General features: G+C 33.7%; 5 protein-coding genes across 8 annotated transcripts; 2 read left to right on the top strand and 3 right to left on the bottom strand.

The window, feature by feature from the left end:
• Positions 1-228: 228 nt before the first annotated feature.
• LOC116853937 (cytosolic non-specific dipeptidase-like) lies at positions 229-1,301 on the bottom strand. The gene is made up of 2 exons (XM_032835312.1): positions 569-1,301; positions 229-384 (listed from the first exon to the last, which is right to left on the bottom strand). Exons 1-2 carry the CDS (start codon positions 904-906, stop codon positions 351-353), a joined length of 372 nt encoding a protein of 123 aa, XP_032691203.1. The 5' UTR covers positions 907-1,301; the 3' UTR covers positions 229-350.
• A 952-nt stretch (positions 1,302-2,253) lies between these two features.
• On the top strand, positions 2,254-4,970 carry LOC116853934 (alpha-L-fucosidase-like). Its single transcript, XM_032835306.1, has 7 exons — positions 2,254-2,413; positions 2,834-3,208; positions 3,293-3,544; positions 3,618-3,980; positions 4,097-4,315; positions 4,430-4,653; positions 4,726-4,970. Exons 2-7 carry the CDS (start codon positions 2,890-2,892, stop codon positions 4,813-4,815), a joined length of 1,467 nt encoding a protein of 488 aa, XP_032691197.1. The 5' UTR covers positions 2,254-2,413; positions 2,834-2,889; the 3' UTR covers positions 4,816-4,970.
• A 163-nt stretch (positions 4,971-5,133) lies between these two features.
• LOC116853935 (cytosolic non-specific dipeptidase) lies at positions 5,134-8,294 on the bottom strand. Of its 3 annotated transcripts, none has more exons than XM_032835308.1 (6): positions 8,144-8,294; positions 7,261-7,509; positions 6,631-7,081; positions 6,102-6,530; positions 5,478-5,951; positions 5,134-5,293 (listed from the first exon to the last, which is right to left on the bottom strand). In XM_032835308.1, exons 2-6 carry the CDS (start codon positions 7,299-7,301, stop codon positions 5,249-5,251), a joined length of 1,440 nt encoding a protein of 479 aa, XP_032691199.1. In that variant the 5' UTR covers positions 7,302-7,509; positions 8,144-8,294; the 3' UTR covers positions 5,134-5,248. The 3 variants fall into 3 exon arrangements, with proteins under 3 accessions (XP_032691199.1, XP_032691198.1, XP_032691200.1); XM_032835307.1 differs by having other exon boundaries at positions 7,261-7,514; positions 8,144-8,288; XM_032835309.1 differs by lacking the exon at positions 8,144-8,294 and adding an exon at positions 7,804-7,963 and having other exon boundaries at positions 7,261-7,514.
• Positions 8,295-11,300: 3,006 nt separating this feature from the next.
• LOC116853968 (protein CNPPD1) lies at positions 11,301-15,852 on the top strand. Its single transcript, XM_032835375.1, has 5 exons — positions 11,301-11,550; positions 11,922-12,015; positions 12,303-12,505; positions 12,622-12,750; positions 14,229-15,852. The coding sequence occupies exons 1-5, from the start codon at positions 11,506-11,508 to the stop codon at positions 15,039-15,041; spliced, it is 1,284 nt and encodes a 427-aa protein (XP_032691266.1). The 5' UTR covers positions 11,301-11,505; the 3' UTR covers positions 15,042-15,852.
• On the bottom strand, positions 15,287-18,928 carry LOC116853969. Of its 2 annotated transcripts, none has more exons than XM_032835377.1 (6): positions 18,228-18,928; positions 18,032-18,157; positions 16,634-16,660; positions 16,233-16,300; positions 15,968-16,171; positions 15,287-15,626 (listed from the first exon to the last, which is right to left on the bottom strand). In XM_032835377.1, exons 1-6 carry the CDS (start codon positions 18,592-18,594, stop codon positions 15,543-15,545), a joined length of 876 nt encoding a protein of 291 aa, XP_032691268.1. In that variant the 5' UTR covers positions 18,595-18,928; the 3' UTR covers positions 15,287-15,542. The 2 variants fall into 2 exon arrangements, with proteins under 2 accessions (XP_032691268.1, XP_032691267.1); XM_032835376.1 differs by having other exon boundaries at positions 16,634-16,675; positions 18,228-18,927.
• Between the last annotated feature and the right edge of the window lie 1,400 nt (positions 18,929-20,328).

Below are 20,328 nucleotides of genomic sequence, written 5' to 3'. Positions count from 1 at the left end.
AGAAATTTCTTTTGATCAAGATATTATACTATATTATATGCAATATAATATTATACTATTATACTGAATATATAATATTATACTATTATACTGAATAATATATAATATTATGCTATTATACTGAATATATATAATATTATACTATTATACTGAATATTGTTATATCAAGATAAAAATTGTAGGGTCCTAATAAAAATGTTTATCAAATAAAACAGGAAATGCAGCGCATATAATTAATGTATATAATTAGTTAATCTTGCCATAATATACCATAAATCTGTAATAACAGAAAACCCAATATACCTCTTAAATCCTTGATAGATAAATACTAACAAGATATTATAGCTGAGCTACTTCATAAAGATAAGCTCCAAGTAACTTTGTCTGCAAATAAAGCCAAGATAAATTATATTACATAACGAGGACGTGTATATATAGTAGGTTGTAAATTCAAAAACATTATAATCAAATATCTCTAAAAAACTAAGAATTTTATAAAAAAAATTAAAAATATATTAGCATATAATACTTTTGAATTTGCACTTTGTATAATTGTAACTATGCTTACCCCTTAGGAATATAGTTGAATATATTCAACTTTTCATTTTGCGAGTGCGCTCCGTCATCACCTGCACCAACTGGTAAGAGTAATACATTCTTGCCAGTAACTTCCTGGAATGTTAATGTGACAGGAATCGAGCCACCTTCGCGGGAAAGATCAGGTTCTACATGATAAACATGTTTGGTAGCTTTCCGGCCAGCTAGATAATGTGGATGATCAGGATTCTCGGACCATGCCTTGCTGCCATGGTACATGCTCACATTCATGATATTTGGGCTACCTCTATCTTGCCATACCTTATTCATGTATGCGACTACCTTTTCAACTGTTTTATCTGGAGTCATATCAGGAACTATTCTGATTGAAAATTTACCAATAACCTTTCTTGGAATAACTGTCTTGGCTCTCCTGGCTCACTGAAAGCACCCTCGATCCCACGAAGAGACAAACAAGGTTGTCTCCAGCGATGGAGCAGAAGCTGAATCTATAAAAATGAGAATGAATTATTTAATATATAAACGTTTCTAGAATTATAAGACAATACTCTAACTATAACTCCTGACAATAATTTCCTAACTTTAAACTAAATCCTAAAAAGGTCTTATACTACTGTGTCCAAAAAGTATAAGACCAGTTTTTATTTATTTCAAAAAATATTTATTTATTCTTCCAAATCTATTTCGTCGCCTTCAAAATAATCCCCTTCCGACACAATACACTTATGCCAACATATTTTCCAGTCCTCGAAACAAGAATTAAAGTCGCCTTCCAGGATGGCTTTCAGAGCGCGTAGCGATTCACGTTGTATCTCTTCTATCGTCTCAAAACGATTTCCCCGCAGTGGTCTTTTGAGTTTCGGGAATAGCTAGAAGTCGCACGGTGCTAAATCAGGTGAATACGGTGGTTGTGGAACGATATGGATCGAATTTTTGGCGAAAAAGTCACGAAGAACGAGTGCAGTGTGAGAAGGTGCATTATCGTGATGCAAAAACCAAGATGTTTCAGGCCCAAAATATCTTTCAAAATGGTATTGGCAGATCCTTTCAAAATACCAACAGCATCAGCAAGGTCTCTAACAGTCATTCGACGATTAGCAAGCACAAGTTCTTCGATTTTCTTGACGTGTTGTTCATCGGTAAAGGTTGATGGTCGTCCGGAACGCTCTTCGTCTTCAACACTTTCACGATCTTCTTTGAACTATTTATACCACTTGTAAACATTTCTTTCCGACAAAGCATAGTCCCCGAAGGCTTTCTGCAACATCCTGAACGTTTCTGCACCCGAAATTTCATTCCGCAAACAAAATTTAATGCAACTTCTTTGCTCAATATAATTAGACATTGTAAAAATCGCCGAATGCACTTTTAGCGTCGTACAAAACCAAGCGTAAAGCAAAAAGTAATGAATGTTTTGACATGAAATTTGTCACAGATGTCTGTCACAATGCTACCAACTTAGAAAAAAAAAATATTTATGATGTGCGGTTTACCCGCGCGATTTAAATTGAAAACTGGTCTTACTTTTTGGACACAGTAGTAATATTTATAATATTTATAATAAACATACTTTGTCTTCTTTATGCGCCAGCTTCTTGGATACAATAGTCTCTCTGAATTCATCCACATCAAAATCTATATCATATAAGAGGACAACTCTATTTTAGTCAATTTAGCCACATTATCATAGATTCCATCTACTAAAATCCGCCCATTAACATCAACTAAGCTGTTCATTAAGTAAATCAGATCTGCTATGGCTTCGTGTACAGTTCCGCTAAAGGTGCCACTATGCAGATCCTTAGCAGCACAAGTGACTTCTAGTTGGAAGTAGCAGATGCCTCGTAGACCATAAGTAATGCAAGGCTTTTTGGTACCTAACCAATAGTTGTCTGATATGCAGACATAATCTACACCTTGTAAAAAAGTATCCTTCTTTGCCCAAAGCAAATCATCCAAACCTTCGCTTCCACTTTCTTCCATTCCTTCAAAGACAAACTGCAAAATAACAATTAAACAGAAAAAGAAAGAAATAACAAATAAGACAAGTAAAATATTTAGTGTTTTAGTTAAATTTCATTATTTCACTAAAACATACTTTAAGATTGACAGGAATATCTTCTCCAGTCGCATTATAAGCTATTGGATCCATCGCATAATGCGTAAATACAGCGAAACATTGCATTTGCGCATCATGGAATGGATCCATCGATGAATTAAAAAACTCGCCTAATCTCGACCTTAATCTAATCTCAAAATACGATGATTCAAACAGTACACGAAAGTAAGAGCTTCGCTGGCGAGATTTGATGCAGCAGATGCGAATAAAAGATGCATTCGGCGAACACTGCTTTCAGTATAACTTCTGCTGACAGAATGACTCTGTTTGTACATATTTTGTACGCCGTGTTGATCTTATGCGTGTTGGCAGATGATCAATGTTTTGTGATAACTAAACGTGATGAAAATAGTCAAATTAATTTTCCGTCAGTTTCGACGACTGTGATCAAGTATTTGCCAACTTGGGATAGTCTAGACAGTCGCCCACTTCCACCTTGGTACGATGAAGCAAAATTAGGAATTTTCATTCACTGGGGTGTCTTCAGTGTGCCCAGCTTTGGCTCTGAATGGTTTTGGAGTAATTGGAAAGGTTTACCATTAATTAAATTTTTACATTTAAAAATATCATACATAAACTAATAAAATATTAATGTAACTTTGCATAATATTGCAGAAGAAACTACAAATACAAAATATCGTGACTTTATGAAAGAAAGATATCCCCCCAACTTTACCTATCAAGACTTTGCACATGAATTTACTGCTGAATTCTTCAATGCGACCCAGTGGAGTGAAATATTCCAAGCATCAGGTGCAAGATACGTTGTATTGACAAGCAAACATCATGAAGGATATACATTGTGGCCATCAAGGTATTCGTTCAGCTGGAATGCTATGGATGTGGGACCTCGAAAGGATCTTGTTGGTAAAGTATACACGTACAATAATACAATATTACATAAAAGAATTCTTATATATTTGTCTCTATGAACCTCTAGGTGAACTGGCACAAGCCATTAGAAGCAAAACTGACATAAAATTTGGCCTTTACCATTCTATGTTTGAATGGTATAATCCTCTTTATCTGGCAGACAAGAAGAATAATTTTACAACAGATACATTTGTAACTCAAAAGACAATGCCAGAATTACAAGAGTTAGTAGAAACATATAAGCCAGAGATAGTGTGGTCTGATGGTGATTGGGAAGCATCTGACTCTTACTGGAAATCAAAGGAATTTCTAGCATGGTTGTATAATGAAAGTCCAGTAAAAGATACAGTGGTGGTGAATGATAGATGGGGTAGTAATATGGCATGCCATCATGGTGGTTTTTATACATGTACAGATCGTTTTAACCCTGGTAAGTAATAAATTGATAATGAAAAATTATAATATGCAATAGATATTATTGAATATAGAAAATATGTATCAAATGCAGATTGGTCAGGTTTCCAAAGTAACAATTATATATTCTAGGTGTACTTCTCGAACACAAATGGGAGAATTGTATGACCATCGACAAAATATCATGGGGATTTCGTAGAAACGCCGTTTTTGCAGAATATTACACACTGGAGGGATTAGTGGGAGAATTGGTAACCACCGTAAGTTGTGGTGGGAACTTGTTAATGAATGTTGGACCGACAAAAGATGGCATTATTTCGCCGATATTTGAAGAAAGACTACGTGAAATGGGTATGTACATTTATCTACCATATCTTTTATTATTTACCATATTATTTATTAGATTTAGATAATTTTTATTAGATTTAGATAATGTTGATAACACATAGATAAGCATGTTTTTAGGTGCTTGGTTAACGATTAACGGAGAGGCTATTTATGATACTAAACCTTGGTCTGTGCAAAATGATACCTTAACAGGCACTGTCTGGTACACACAAAGTAAAGATAACAAACAACTTTATGCTTCGATTTTACAATGGCCAAATGATGATATATTGTATTTGGGGTCACTTAAACCATCAGAAAATTCTCAAATCTATCTACTTGGTTATCCGTCGGCTATCGATGTGAGTATTTTGCTCTTATTGAATTATATCACAAAGATTGTGATAAGATAACTTTATATCTTAATTTTTTAGTGGAAACAAACTGATGATAAATTAACAATACAATTACCTGCTAAGGCACATAGAAATCAGCCAGCTTGGGTATTGAAAATCAATATATAAAAGATGATATTTCATACAAAAACTGGTTTGGTTTTAGAAAATACTTGTTTACTTTACCAAAAAATATATTTCATCTATCACCTTTATGTTAATACATATGTAAATTTTTGTGTTGCACGATTAAAAAAGAAATAAAACAATAAATTGCATTCTTATTATAAAAGTGTTTTAATTAGAAAGAAATTTCTTTTGATCAGGATATTATACTATATTATATGCAATATAATATTACTATTATACTGAATATTGTTATATCAAAATAAAAATTGTAGGGTCCTAATAAAAATGTTTATCAAATAAAACAGGAGATGCAGCGCATATAATTAATTAATGTATATAATTAGTTAATCTTGCCATAATATACCATAAATCTGTAATAATAGAAAACCCAATATACCACTTAAATCCTTGATAGATAAATACTAACAAGATATTATAGCTGAGCTACTTCATAAAGATAAGCTCCAAGTAACTTTGTCTGCAAATAAAGCCAAGATAAATTATATTACATAACGAGGACGTGTATATATAGTAGGTTGTAAATTCAAAAACATTATAATCAAATATCTCTAAAAAACTAAGAATTTTATAAAAAAAATTAAAAATATATTAGCATATAATACTTTTGAATTTGCACTTTGTATAATTGTAACTATGCTTACCCCTTGAATATAGTTGAATATATTCAACTTTTCATTTTGCGAGTGCGCTCCGTCATCACCTGCACCAACTGGTAAGAGTAATACATTCTTGCCAGTAACTTCCTGGAATGTTAATGTGACAGGAATCGAGCCACCTTCGCGGGAAAGATCAGGTTCTACATGATAAACATGTTTGGTAGCTTTCCGGCCAGCTAGATAATGTGGATGATCAGGATTCTCGGACCATGCCTTGCTGCCATGGTACATGCTCACATTCATGATATTTGGGCTACCTCTATCTTGCCATACCTTATTCATGTATGCGACTACCTTTTCAACTGTTTTATCTGGAGTCATATCAGGAACTATTCTGACTGAAAATTTACCAGTAACCTTTCTTGGAATAACTGTCTTCGCTCCTGGCTCACTGAAAGCACCCTCGATCCCATGAAGAGACAAACAAGGTTGTCTCCAGCGATGGAGCAGAAGCTGAATCTATAAAAATCAGAATGAATTATTTAATATATAAACGTTTCTAGAATTATAAGACAATACTCTAACTATAACTCCTGACAATAATTTCCCAACTTTAAACTAAATCCTAAAAAGATCTTATAATATTTATAATATTTATAATAAACATACTTTGTCTTCTTTATGCGCCAGTTTCTTGGTTCCAACAGTCTCTCTGAATTCATCCACATCAAAATCTATATCATTATAAGAGGACAACTCTACTTCAGTTAATTTAGCCACATTATCATAGATTCCATCTACTAAAATCCGCCCATTAACATCAACTAAGCTGTTCATTAAGTAAATCAGATCTGCCATGGCTTCGTGTACAGTTCCGCCAAAGGTGCCACTATGCAGATCCTTAGCAGCACAAGTGACTTCTAGTTGGAAGTAGCAGATGCCTCGTAGACCATAAGTAATGCAAGGCTTTTTGGTACCTAACCAATAGTTGTCTGATATGCAGACATAATCTACACCTTGTAAAAAAGTATCCTTCTTTGCCCAAAGCAAATCATCCAAACCTTCGCTTCCACTTTCTTCCATTCCTTCAAAGACAAACTGCAAAATAACAATTAAACGGAAAAAGAAAGAAATAACAAATAGGATAAGTAAAATATTTAATGTTTTAGTCAAATTTCATTATTTCATTAAAACATACTTTAAGATTGACAGGAATATCTTCTCCAGTCGCATTATAAGCTTCCAAGGCATGTATCCAACAAAGAACTGGTCCTTTATCATCTGTGCTACCTCGTCCAAAAAGTTTCCCATCATTCTCAACAAGAGTGAAAGGATCAGTGTCCCAACCATCTTCCTTTAGTGCAGGTTGTACATCCAAATGTCCATATAACAGCACAGTTTTCTTTTTTGGGTCAGACCCAAGAGTTCCCAGCAATACAGGAGGAAGTGGGATTTCAGTACCATTAGGGAGAGGTTGTTTACCTATGTCAACCAATTCTGTGGTTGCTTTAAGACTCTTTAACTTCACTTCTGCCCATTTCATCATTTTCACTACCTCATTCCTATAATCTGGCCATGCTGATACCGATTTAATAGCTACTGCTTCTCGCAAGTTATTTATATAATCCTGCGCATGATCATCTATATACCTATATTCAGTACAAAATAAAAAATTATATAACAAAAAATTATATAACAAAGAAAGATAAATAAAAAGATTATTCTAGATATTTGCAAACTTAAATTTATTCATATATTTTTTATAAATATATATAACATATATATATAAAATAATATAAAAATATATTGAAAAATAAAAAGAACTTACTTGAACAAGTTATCCAATGTTGATGGTAATTTCGGTGACATGATTAATCATTAAACAATAATTAATTTATGCTGGGACTCTACACGATATGTAGCTAATAATACTGATGTTCTTATTCTATGCTTGCCTTTTGCCTTGTGAAGTTTACAAGTGTCAGTACTGTTATTTATATCAGCACTGTTATTTATCTTATCTTTCACTGAGCATTGCATTAGTCAACATATGGTATCTGGTATTCTGAATTGTATTCTGTACTAAAAATAAAACAAGAACTTACACAATAATTATGTATAATATAAAATCGTTTGTTGTTACTTCTTTCCAAACTATTGTTTTTTGGATTAGTTCTATAACTTATAAAATAGTTTTCCTTTTATTATAAAGACAAAATTATATCTAGTGTTATGACTAAAATAAATAAAATTAGTATAAATTAATAAACATTATGACTAAAATCTGATTACATCAACTAAGTAGTAAGTTAACTATTAAAGCATATATCGGCCTTTGTTCATCTTGAAGAAAAAACAAAAATGACATTACTTAATTGTTAACCGACCACTTGGCTGACTTGACAACTGGATTTAATCCATTTCGACGCTTTAAATAATCAGTGCAAATCGACGATTGAATATAAACACATACAAGATTGAAAAATTTAATGTAATATTTATTTATAATTGAATTAAACTTTCATTTATTGCTATTAATAACGAACGATGTTAATCGTTACTACATAGCTATTTTTAAAGATATTTTTATCTCTATAAAATGCTAACTACTATTTGTCGTCCAGCTAATATTTGTACAATATTTCCCAAATAAACGGGCAAAAACGTTGTATCTAAACGTCAAAGATTATGTGAAAAAGAATTTAACGAACCTAGCTTTGACTTTTGCTTTCCCAAGTAGTATAACAGCGTGTAACGATAGCTATATTTCGATATTTAAAGCCGATACTGAAAATCTATGGTTCATGTCACATATACTATAGATTTTTAGTACTGGCAGTGAATATTGGAGTTGTGAAATATCTCTGTTCTTTTTAGCTGCATTTCTGAACTAGTGCAAGTTAGAATGAGAGAAAGTATATTTGTTTCGCTTTAACTTATTGCACTAGTTCTGGGTCTCGATTCTTGACGGTATGCGAATGAGATACACAAATGCAAAAATGTATAGTTCACGTTACGTATACTGTAGATTTTCGCATGCGTATCTCATTCGTCCACCGTCAAGAATCGGGCTCCAACGTGCAGCTAAAAAAACAGATAAATTGAAAGTTTGTTCACGTTGTATGCTCCAATATGCTCCTATTTGCCCTAATGCAAACAAAAATGAATGTATTTAATACTACAACCGCTTATTAAAGTCGTTCTACATTAGTTGCAAGCAGGGTTGGTACGCATAATACTTCACGTTTTATGCATGAAGTTTTATGTGCAGAAAACTCGAGTAATCTGCGCAGATAACTAATAGCGTGTTCGACTGTCCCTGGGTTAATCGCTACGAGAGCGATTAAGACGTCATAAGTCTCTACTAGCCAATCATAAAGCTTATAAGTACTTGTTCGACCAATAAACGTAGACTGAATAAATGAGTTTTCTGCTACATAAAACTTCTTATAGGCCGGTATTCATAGTCGAATCTTATTTCAAGATCGTCTTATGCCCAATTTCTTCACCTCCGGTTAACTTTATCTGTCGGACAAATGTCAACCGTGATTGGTTAATCTTGCCAACCATAAATATGATTGGTCAATTCCAGTATAATAACTGGCAGATAAAGTTAACCGGAGGTGAAGAAATTGGGCATTAGAGTGCGTTCAGATTCCTCATCAGGGTGCACTCTATTACTAGAAACACTATAATATATGTGACATATACTATAGCACTTTTAGTAATAGAATACACCCGGGTGGGGAATCTGAACGCAGCCTTGGGTGTTTACGATAATTCGAGTTGGAGTTAGTACGAGTTAGTTTCACTAGAGTCGAAAAATATGATAGGCACAAGCATCTAGTATTTTCATGATTCATGACAACTCAATGCTGTCCGATAAATCGAGTAGAGTTAGGATAACATAGTGGATAGTATATGTATAAGAATTAACAATATCAGGTAACATAGTTTCGTAAAATATATAACAATAATATTACGAATCAATGAGTTGTTACATTTTAGAAAAATTAGAAGCACTAAATTAAATTATGAAAAGATATCATGTATTTGTAAAATATTCAAAAGTAGAAAACAATTATTCTAACCTATTATTAATCTGTTATTATTGAATATTTCACAAATACATGATATCTTTTCATAATTTAATTTAGTGCTTCTAATTTTTCTAAAATGTAATAAATCATTGTTTCGTAATATTATTGTTATATATTTTACGAAACTATGTTACCTGATACTGTTAATTCATATACTATCCGCTATACTACCCTAACTCTACTCTACTCGATTTATCGGACAGCATTGAGTTGTCATAAATCATGAAAATATTAGATGTTGTATCTATCATATTTCTCGGCTCTGGTGAAACTAACTCGTACTTACTCCAACTCGAATTATCGTAAACAGCCCTTGAGTAATGCGCGAAACTACGATTAAAGCCCGTATCAGACTACCGACTGCACCGGCCGACCCGACTGCCGACTGTCAATGGACTAATCACAGTGAGGCGCTGACTCGGCACCTCACTGTGATTAATCCATTGAAAGTCGGCAGTCGTAGTCGGCAGTCGGGTCGGCCGGTGCAGTCGATAGTCTGATACGGGCTTAACGCCTGCGACTGTCCGACCCACCGTAAGGGTTATACTACGCGTCTTGCGCGAAATCCATCGCGATTGCCCTTGATCGCACGGATCCCCGGGTAGAATCACGCGATTCGTTTGGCCCCAAAAATTGCGATCCGATCCCGTGCTAGGGTTCGAGCGCTATTCTTCATGGCAACGTGGCCGCAACCCGCCGGGACATAACAATGGCTTGGTTTACATCGTACTTGATACGCGTACTAAATAGTAACTTTCTATTAGATAATCTTAATATCGAAGATATATATAAACAACGGTATATTAAGGTGGTATAATACTCATCAACAAAACATATTGTATTGATTGAATGCATCGCCGTTGATATGCATTGTCGATATTAAGATTATTTAATAGAAAGTTACTATTTAATACGCGTATCAAGTGCACGATGTAAACCAAGTCAATGAATAAAACATTGCAAATTCTCCTCATTGCATTTGACGAAATCATAACTTCTTCAATTCGTCAAATGCAATGAGGAGAATTTGTTTTTGATAATCCATAATATTTTAGATAACTGTTAACATAAAAACAATACGTAAACATAAGATAACCTCCAAAATCAAGATGTTTTAAATGATACAGTTAAATTGTGTTTTACGGAAAGATTTTTTAACAGTCTCGGATATTCAATAAAGCCAGCGGCACATGATGCTTGTTTTCATGCTCGGTTGCTTGCTGGATGGAAATACTGTTCTGATTGGTGCATTTCTGAAGACGCACCAATCAGAATAGAGTATTTCCATCCAGCAAGCAATTCAGCACGAAAATAAGCATCGTGTGCCGCTGGCTTTACTTTTATAAATTACTGAAAGTCATTTAATCCGATTTCAAAAAAATTAATTATTATAAACGAAAACAACAAACGAACGATTTACCTTTATATACGAATATTATTCAGCCATGATGTTTAACTGCTGCAGATTGTGGAACGATTTCCCGACAGTCAATACCAACTTATAAACTGTTGTTTCCAATCCGGAACATACCCTTTGGCCGCGTTCAGTAGAACAAGTGATCAGTAAGCGCTCAGGGAGCTCTTGTATATGATTTGGCATATTCTTTTAGATCTCCAACTATACTCCAATCAGATGCAAGAGCTCACTAAGCGCTTACTGATCACTTGTTCTACTGAACGCGGCCTTTGTTAACAATCTAGTTTAATATCTATGATTCATACACAAAGACGGTGTTTTGCATTCTCGCCGCATGAGGTCTCTAAACTCAACTCCAAATTTGTCTTGGCTTCTGCAGGCCTTTAACCTAAATTATAGGGCACGTACATGTGCAGGATATATAGTGCAGTTTGTAATCAAATTTTTTTTACAAATTCTTGCATTACACTCATCAACGTAATTTATTCGCAACTATACAGTATTCCTGAAGTAATCTCATATAGAAGTTCCTAGTATTTACGGATATTTAACATTAATGAAAATTCTTCAAAATACAGGGAATATGCCGACGAAAATACAGGTATTTCATTATGCATACTGATGTACTATATTATTTTTAGGAACAATCTTCACACATCGAACATTATATTAAAGTGGAATAAACTGAAATAAGCACTCATATAATCGGACTGTTGAATGAAAGTATCATCAATATTGAACAAAAGCAACTTTTTATATATATATATATGTATATATATATATATATATATATATATATATATATATATATATATAGATAGAGAGAGAGAGAGAGAGAGAGTGTGTTATGCTTTCGTTATGCATATATATATATATACATACACACACACACACACACATACATTATCGTACTTTTGATATTATCTCTTAATAAGTTAAAACTCCTGACTTATACAACTTATTTTATTACAGGATCTGAGAAGTACAGAGTTCTTGAATCACATTAAGAAATCATTATACTACCCTACAAAACCAGTGACCAATTACTTATCTTTACCACTTTTAGGTTAGTATATATATAACCTAAAAATATAGTATTATATTATATATACATACAACTGATTCTCTCAAGCAGAATCAATGGGTGCGTTCAGGAGACACAACAGTTACACAACGGTTGAGTAATTAGTCAACGTAATTGGTCTAAAGTTAGGGAATCTAACAATAAAGACCAGTAATCACTGACTGCTCACTGATCAGCTATATTTTCTGAACGCAGCCAATATTATTATCAATAGTCAAGCTGAGTCATTATACAACAGTTGTACATAAAACATTTTCTTATGTTTTCAGAATTAGCATCTGAGTTCTTCACAGAAGCAAGTGGTCATCTACTAGAAAAACTTGATATGGAAGAAACAAGTAGAATATCTAATGCTATAAGTGCTTCCCCTTGTGCACTTGTGCTAGCTCTACTATATGTTGAAAGACTGAAAAACTGTAACCCCAAATATCTTCAACAAGTAGCACCACTCGAACTATACTTAATATCTTTGGTAATTATCCTATTTTATTGCCACTTTTTTTTAAATTAAAATTACAAATTGTTATCATTGATTTCATAATTTGTATATTACATTATTCAAATGAATATTTTATCAAAAATTGTTAGATGGTGGCCAGTAAATTTCTACACGATGATGGTTCAGAAGACGAAGTTGTGGATGCAGCATGGGCAATTTCAGGAAGGATAACCTTGTCTAGAACAATTAAATTAGAAATGGAGTTTCTTAAAGCAGTTGTAAGTAATGTCTGATATAATTTTGATCTGCACTTTTTGAAATATTATATTTATTTACATGACAATACTAAAATTAACAAAACTAATATTTGAACAAACAAAAAGTAATATTTTCATATATTTATTAAAATTACTGAAATGTAATTTTATAACAATTAATATAACATTTTGACCAGGATTGGGAAGTAACGCGTTACTTGTAACGACGTTACTTTTTTTTGGTAACGATTTGGTAACGCCGTTACTTTTTTGTATCAGAATTTTGTGTGTGATGGCCTTAAGTGTGGTCTACAATAAGAACTTAAACCATAAAATTTAAGCTTTAATCTCTAAGCTGTAAGAAATTATTTTTCTTATAATTGACTGTGATTGGTCAATTTCTTATGGCTTAGGATTTAAAGATAAAATTTTATGGCTTAAGTTCTCATTGTAGACCACACTTAAGACCATCACACACAAAATTCCGTAAGAACTTAAAACGTAAGCGTAAAGAAACCGACCAATCCCAATCGAACACTCGGCTCTTACCCCTCCATTATTATGAAGAGCCGAATACTCGATTGGGATTGGTCGATTTCGTTACGCTTACGATTTAAGTTCTTACGGAATTTTGTGTGTGATGGCCTTTAAGGGGCGTCGCACACGAATTGACATAACAGTAACGTAAGACGTACCGTAAGAACTGACCAATCATTTTGAGTATCGTCGAACCGTAAGGTCGCCATTTTTGTGAATACTCGATTGTAATTGGTCCATTTTTACGGTACATCTTATGTTACTGTTATGTCAATTCATGTGCGGCGCCCCTAAAGCCCGTAACAGACTATAGATAAGGATTGAGATTGAATTGAAATTTAGCCAAACAGAGCAAAATTCACTAAGCTCAAGTTTGGTGAACATTGCTCTGATTGGCCAATTTTCAATTCAATCAATCTTAATCCGTAGTCTGATACGGGCTTAAAGCTCATTCTACATTAGTCGCAATCGCAAGATCGCAAGAAAATTGTACCAATCATAATTGATTATTCTTCGATCGCAAGAAGAACAATCGACTATGATTAGTCAATTTCTTTGCGACCTTGCGATTTGCGACTAATGTAGAATGGGCTTTATGCAATAATGTGTTTCCCGCTTAAATATCTTATATTTATATATCTTATCTTTATATAACTTATGTACTCTCTCTTCTACTATTCGTTTTATATGTCGATTTTAACTTTTTTTTTTTACAAAAGGAACGGAAAGTAACGATTTTTTTATCGTTACTTTTCAAATAACAGTAACGCGTTACTTTTTAGAATCAGTAACGGTAACGCGTTACTTTTAAAAAGTAACGTTCCCAACCCTGATTTTGTCATTATATTATTCACAATATTTATTATTTATAATCAATACCAATCGTATTAATTTACTTACCACATATTGTTTGGTTGTTAATTGCAAAACATTCCATTAATTCTCTTATTAATTATTCGCAGAACTGGATGGTGTTTGTGCGGGAAGAAACGTTTTGGGAAAGGCTGGGACAATTGGAGAAAGATTTGGCTTATCGGCAAGTGCAGAAGCGAGGCTGGTGCTCATATACCGAGCTAAACTGCCTTATGAATTCTGACCAATTGATTGCAATTGCGAACTCTCTTGTACTAGTCTGCGGTATCTGTCTGACGGCCTATGTAGCCTGCTTCTTAATTATGTTTGGAAGCACACTTGTTCTTGAGACAGTCACTTTGTGTTGCATTTGGTTTGTCCGGTCGTGGCAGTTCGTGGACTTAAACGAAACGAACGTTACATCGTGCAACAACATTTCGCCGAATCCTCTCATTGGTGCGCGATCTTGTGTGTTCAATGACGAGCATATGATGTCTGCTTGTTCGTTGTCCGACGACTACAAAGATGAGGATCATATCGTCGCAAAAATCCAAAATAGGAGCGATTACGTTGGTAATGATGTTAACAACAGCGACGACAGCAATGACAGTTGGCAGTGGTGGTTGAACTCGACCATGACTTGGTTGGCCGAATACTCTGATTCTAAGAACTGCATAAGCCAGATCATCAAGTTTGATGACACTCAATCAATTTTCGATAACACAAAGTTTTCGTTTAATTCAACGCAAAAGCAGAGGATAAGGAACACTGAGGACTTCATGCTGCATTGTCAAAAAGTGCTATTCTCAATTCTGAATCAGTTGACGACATTTGGGACAAGATTAATCTATTTACATCGCAAGATTTTTTCAAAATCAACTAGTATTGATTTTTTAGTTCAAAGTCGACGGTTCGACCGTTAGACAAAGGTTTTTGGGAAAGAAATTTAGATATGCATACGTGTACGCGTGCACGTGACAAACAAATATATAAATATATATATATTTTTATATCAACTTTTATGCAACGTTCGATACCAATAGACGCGCTTTTTCATTATTTTTATCTTGTACCGAATATTTGTAATATATATTTTTTTTTCTTTTTTTTATATTTATAATGTTGTTATTATTGGTTTATATCAAAGTTTTTTCTAATTATTGAGAAATCTTTTATCTATTAATAATAATAATTATTATATAAACTTTGTTTAACACACTTTATAGATTTATACATTAAATACACTTAGTAAGATAAAAGTCGTGTTATTGTAGTTAAAGATGAAATGTTTGTAGAGGAATTTGTGATAAAGTGCTTATTGCAAGTGCAGGACGGTTACGGCCCCCTAATTCACAAGTGAATTAATTATAGCTTCCTAATTTTCGAACATAACATCCACTGGCGTTCCCTCTTCTTTAGACAATTCAGCTACCGTTACGGAAAAGCGCGGCTATCGGTATAGGCGTCATACCCAGGAGACATCCAATTGTAACTCCAATGACTCGGCCCTGTACATTAAATGAAGAGTTAACATAATTTTTCGTTGATATTATTCAAGGGGGCGACGGTATAAAATTTTCGTAAATATATTAAATTCCAACACAAATTGTTAAATTATTGAATGTGAAAAATTAAATACTCTACTTTCTATTTGAAAAATCCAGGAGTCAGTGATAATTTGCAAAACAACGCGCGATGGTTCAAAATAAAGTTACGAGCTCTTTCCAGCAAAAATTCAAGTGCCGACTTTTTTAATCCCGATTATCTCCAGGAGCTCCCACACAATGATTCGTTTCTCTAAGTGATAAGATTCTCTAATTCAATACAAAATGCGACGAGAGAATCGTACCATGTTCGCGGCCACCCGCGTCCTGGGTAGATTCAATTGCGCAGGTGTTAACTTCGGCGCTTCGAAGCCGACTTTCTGGGCGAATATTTCAACGTAATGCACCGACCCGATTCCGATGACGTCGGACACCGTGTTGCCCAGCGCGGCTGCTGCCATGGTCGAGATGGGAAACTTCGCGTTGAACAACATCTCAATTTGATCGCCCTTGAAAAATCAAGCAATTTTAGGAGTCTGCACACGACACGGGAACCCGTAAAATACATACCGCGACAATCATGATGAAATTGTCGAGGAAACCAAATCCGACAAATGGAATCGCGTTTGCGATTGCAACTGCAAAAATATAATGTGCAAAATTATTCGTTTATATATTTCTTTTTGTTGATAGTTTGTAAAATATTAATTGTGATATTGTGATATGAATTTCGTGGACAAATCTCGTTCAAATGAATTTTACTTGAAATCGTGAGTAAAAAATGAAAGATTTCATATTTGCGCACGAAATTTATCTTGCCTCAATCATTGTGAAACAAATATAATAAATTTCACGATATTGCATATATGTAAAAACTTACGTAACATCATGATACAAGCAACTACTATATTATCACAATAGTTACATAACATGCATTAGTTGTATTCTTTAATAAAAAAATGAATGCATACCTAGCACCAGATCTTTCGTGGATAGTTCTGCAACATTTTCAACTGCAACGGGAAAAAGTTGAACATGTATCTACAAGTTAATTATATTGCTAAACGTAATCGTTTGATAAAATTAGCAAGCACTAAATGCTCTACAAGATCTATTCTCCACATAATTTAACCCATTACATGCAAACGTTGTATACCTGAAAAGATGAAGGCCACAATGGAGTAACATTTTCTTTTACAAATTTTTAATTTCTAATTTGAAATTGTATCCTTCAAGATATACATTCAAGGTATACATTGTTTGCTCACGTGTATAAATTTTACAAAAACTCTTTCATTTTATCTTACATTGGACTCTTCAGCTGAGAGCCAAATCATTGAATAATTAATTCTACTGGTTTAAAGTTTGAAAAAATATACTCTAAAATGTGATTGATCCCACAATCGATTACAAAATCTTGGAATGTTTCTTTTTCCTAGGGCAAACTATATTCTCAAATGGTAAAATATTGTATTAAGATTGTTATCTGTTAGTATATGAAAAAGGTTGTAGGATATAAAATGACATTCTATGATATTTGAAATAAGTTTTAGCAAGCTTCATATTTAATAAAAAAAATTTTAAATAACTCTAGTTTTAAGATTTTACAGTTTAGCAAAAATGTTAGGTACATCATGTGTTAAAAACATAAACATACATTCCCAACTGTTTATTATTATCGATTTTTACTGGAACTTATATTTTGAAATTACATATTGATATACCTTTAAAACAACTTATACTTATTATCAAAGATCGGAAAGTCAGGATGTAGAAGAAGAAGAAGAAAAACGAGATGAGATAAAATTGTATAATTTAATCATCCATTAGTTTCAGAAAAAAATTAAAACAAATTCTCACAATAAAAGAGCTTTAAGTGGAAAGGAAATCCTAAAAAAGTGTCGAAAGTATTACCTAACTGCAGCATTGTAGATGACTGTAAAACATCCAAAAAGTTGAATCAGAGTAGAAACAGATAAAAGGGTTAGTGTAATTAAAACAGAGAGAGAGAGAGAAAAATAGAAAGAGGGGAAGACAAAGAGAGAACAAGAGAATGAGGTAAGTTTAACTTACAGAATAACATCCATGGAGATCGCATTGCAGGAAAAAGATTCCATTATATCCAAAGTTACTATGAAATAACAGTCGAGGGTGTTAATTTTATTTTGCGAGATCTACAGGTAATAAGTTTAAGTTAATGTTTGTAATGCTCTCGCAAATGTAACAAGAAACACTGCATCCTATCCAACTTTGCTTTCTCAAATAAAATTATATATATTTTTTTCAGTGGCCTCTCATCCAGCTGACAAAAGTTAAGACATACAAGACTTAAAATCACAAATCACAAATAGTAAATTTTGCATCCCTACCATACTTGCGATTCAGCCAATCATCTGGCACAGGACAATAGGTTCCTGTAGGATCTACTTCACCAAGGGATGGAATTTTACTGGGTCTACCAAGTTTGCTCCTCCATCGGAAAGCCGCCAGTTGACCTCATAGAAATACGATATTATAATATATAATTTGTAATATATTGCGCGAGTTTAATCACAATCTATTTACCTTCATAGCCAGCTTTATCCTCTTCAGATTTGGATTCATTTAATGCGGCTAGAAAGAGTTTGCGCTCCTCGGAGGTGAGTTTTGAAGTAAATTCTTTCGCTCGTTGCTTTGTCAGAGCTTCAGAGACATCCTCGAAAGATATCGGAGTCCTCGCAGAAGAGAACGTCCTACAGCTTTCGGAGGAAGCGCTCAAGATCCGCGAAATGTCAGCGATACACGACGACATGGGATATCGTCGTGGCAATGTGCTATCCATTAATAACATTTTGTTATGATTAGGATAATAATTAGGTTGTTTGCTGTTAAGTCGCACGATATCCCTCGAAACATATCCTCGTCGACTGAACGCTGTCATAGACAGACACATTTTGAGCCGGGAAAACTCGAGACTGTCGATAACGAACGAAGAATAACTCGTCGATTGTTCGCGGAATTTTACGTGTTCGAAATTGTCTCGTCGCTAAAAATACTACCCAGCAGAATCTGACGAGTGCGAGAAAATATCTACGAGTCGAATCATCGATAAGATACGCTGTCAAAGATTCACAAGGAGTGATAAGAATGACATCAATGACATATATATGTAAAACATAGACCAAGCATTTATACTTCAGCTAAAGAGAATGCAACCGGAAAATGGTAGCTCCGAATAGAGTGAGAGGTGTTTTGTCTTATTCGTTTCCTCACTCTCTGTATATACTTGTCAGCACAGCAAAATAAAAGGTTTGTTCTTTTTTTACGCACTGGAGTACCTTTCTTTCATATATTTCCATTATATGCGTATCTTATTCAAAGATAATAATGTTGCAATTTGCGCGCGTTATAAAGAAAACATAATTTTTAATATGTATTTGTGATTTTATTAAATATTTATTTATCATTACCTTCTCAATTTTAGACTTTAGATTGATTTTAGATATCAACTACAGATTTGAAATTCAAATTTAGCGGACTTAAAATTTTAAGGCGGCTTTAAGCCGGTTCTACAATACGTCGTATGTCGCTGTCGAATGTCGAGTAGCCGATAGACCAATCAGGGCAGCGTACTTCGAGCGGAACTTTCATGGACATAGACCCGTATTCTAAGTTCTCTTTTAATCATATATGTAATACTAAAATATATGATACGTAGAGCTCTCAGCGGTACCGCAACACTACGGTGCAGACAATGCTCATCTGTCTTTTTCTGGTTACACGACATTTTCCCGAAAACTAGATAAAAAAATGTTGGTACCAACAAAAATCCCTTAGTATCACAATTTTAATTTCTACGAATTAGTGACAGTTATTTGACATATACACACGCATATGTCAAAACGACTCCGCAAAATTCATGGACTTGCTACTTCAACAGTATCACTAATCCGTTGAAATTAAAATTGTTGTCTAGGGGTTTTTGTTGGTACCACCATTTTCTCATTTAGTTTTTGGGAAAATGTCGCGTAACCCTTTTTCTGTATCAATATCAGTGTTCTGTCTGTGCAAAGCGCATGTGTAACGTTTACCCTTCCATTATAGGTCTAAGCCAATATGATTAGACCTGGGTCTCTATTCTTGAAATTTTTGCGTATACGTAATTTTCATTGCGCAGCTATTTTATGGTATGATTAAACTTGCGCAGTAAAACTTACGTATACGCAACTATTTCAAGAATAAGAGCCTTGATACCTTACTTCATACACACACACACAACTTTATACTTTCCATATTTATTTTTCTTATTTATTATCAATTACTCAGTTTCTTTAATACATTTCCAGTGAGAAATGACTTGACCGACGTCGCTATGTTTATATATATATATATATATATATATATATATATATATATATATATATATATATATATATATGTGTTTACATTTTTTCGCCACGCTTGCGCATTGCGATCATAGAACACTTTTTTTCTAGTGAGCCAATTACCGTCCATCTTCTATCCTTCAGTCTTCTATCACTCTCTCTTAAGAGTCTTCTACAATGGTAGTAGGAGTAGTAGTAAGAAATAAGCAGTAAGTAAATAGACCAATCACAATCGATTATTTTTGAAACGTGAGAATGGAATTGGTCAATTTGCTTACTGCTTATTTCTTACTACTACTCCT

This window comes from Odontomachus brunneus, unplaced genomic scaffold (genome assembly GCF_010583005.1).
Source record: "Odontomachus brunneus isolate Ranch 3 - 2012 unplaced genomic scaffold, Obru_v1 Obru_scaffold_007, whole genome shotgun sequence".
NCBI lineage: Eukaryota > Metazoa > Arthropoda > Insecta > Hymenoptera > Formicidae > Odontomachus > Odontomachus brunneus.
The sequence above is the reverse complement of the archived record's forward strand: the minus strand, read 5'-3'. Positions and strand labels throughout refer to the sequence as shown.

Excerpts from the sequence above, each read along its gene's own strand:
- LOC116853935 (XM_032835308.1), bottom strand. The coding sequence starts at position 7,301 with ATGTCACCGAAATTACCATCAACATTGGATAACTTGTTCAA. Across the intron at positions 7,082-7,260 it reads ACATTGGATAACTTGTTCAA|GTATATAGATGATCATGCGC; the intron begins GTAAGTTCTTTT and ends TACTGAATATAG. Across the intron at positions 5,952-6,101 it reads TGGCGCATAAAGAAGACAAA|ATTCAGCTTCTGCTCCATCG; the intron begins GTATGTTTATTA and ends TGATTTTTATAG.
- LOC116853968 (XM_032835375.1), top strand. The coding sequence starts at position 11,506 with ATGAAAATTCTTCAAAATACAGGGAATATGCCGACGAAAATACAG. Across the intron at positions 11,551-11,921 it reads ATATGCCGACGAAAATACAG|GATCTGAGAAGTACAGAGTT; the intron begins GTATTTCATTAT and ends ATTTTATTACAG. Across the intron at positions 12,751-14,228 it reads TGGAGTTTCTTAAAGCAGTT|AACTGGATGGTGTTTGTGCG; the intron begins GTAAGTAATGTC and ends AATTATTCGCAG.
- LOC116853969 (XM_032835376.1), bottom strand. The coding sequence starts at position 18,594 with ATGTGTCTGTCTATGACAGCGTTCAGTCGACGAGGATATGTTTCGAGG. Across the intron at positions 16,676-18,031 it reads TTGGCTGAATCGCAAGTATG|TTGAAAATGTTGCAGAACTA; the intron begins GTAGGGATGCAA and ends TTCCCGTTGCAG. Across the intron at positions 16,301-16,633 it reads CACGAAAGATCTGGTGCTAG|TTGCAATCGCAAACGCGATT; the intron begins GTATGCATTCAT and ends ATATTTTTGCAG.
- LOC116853934 (XM_032835306.1), top strand. The coding sequence starts at position 2,890 with ATGCATTCGGCGAACACTGCTTTCAGTATAACTTCTGCTGACAGAATG. Across the intron at positions 3,209-3,292 it reads GTTTTGGAGTAATTGGAAAG|AAGAAACTACAAATACAAAA; the intron begins GTTTACCATTAA and ends ATAATATTGCAG. Across the intron at positions 3,545-3,617 it reads ACCTCGAAAGGATCTTGTTG|GTGAACTGGCACAAGCCATT; the intron begins GTAAAGTATACA and ends ATGAACCTCTAG.
- LOC116853937 (XM_032835312.1), bottom strand. The coding sequence starts at position 906 with ATGACTCCAGATAAAACAGTTGAAAAGGTAGTCGCATACATGAATAAG. Across the intron at positions 385-568 it reads TTCAACTATATTCCTAAGGG|ACAAAGTTACTTGGAGCTTA; the intron begins GTAAGCATAGTT and ends CTTTATTTGCAG.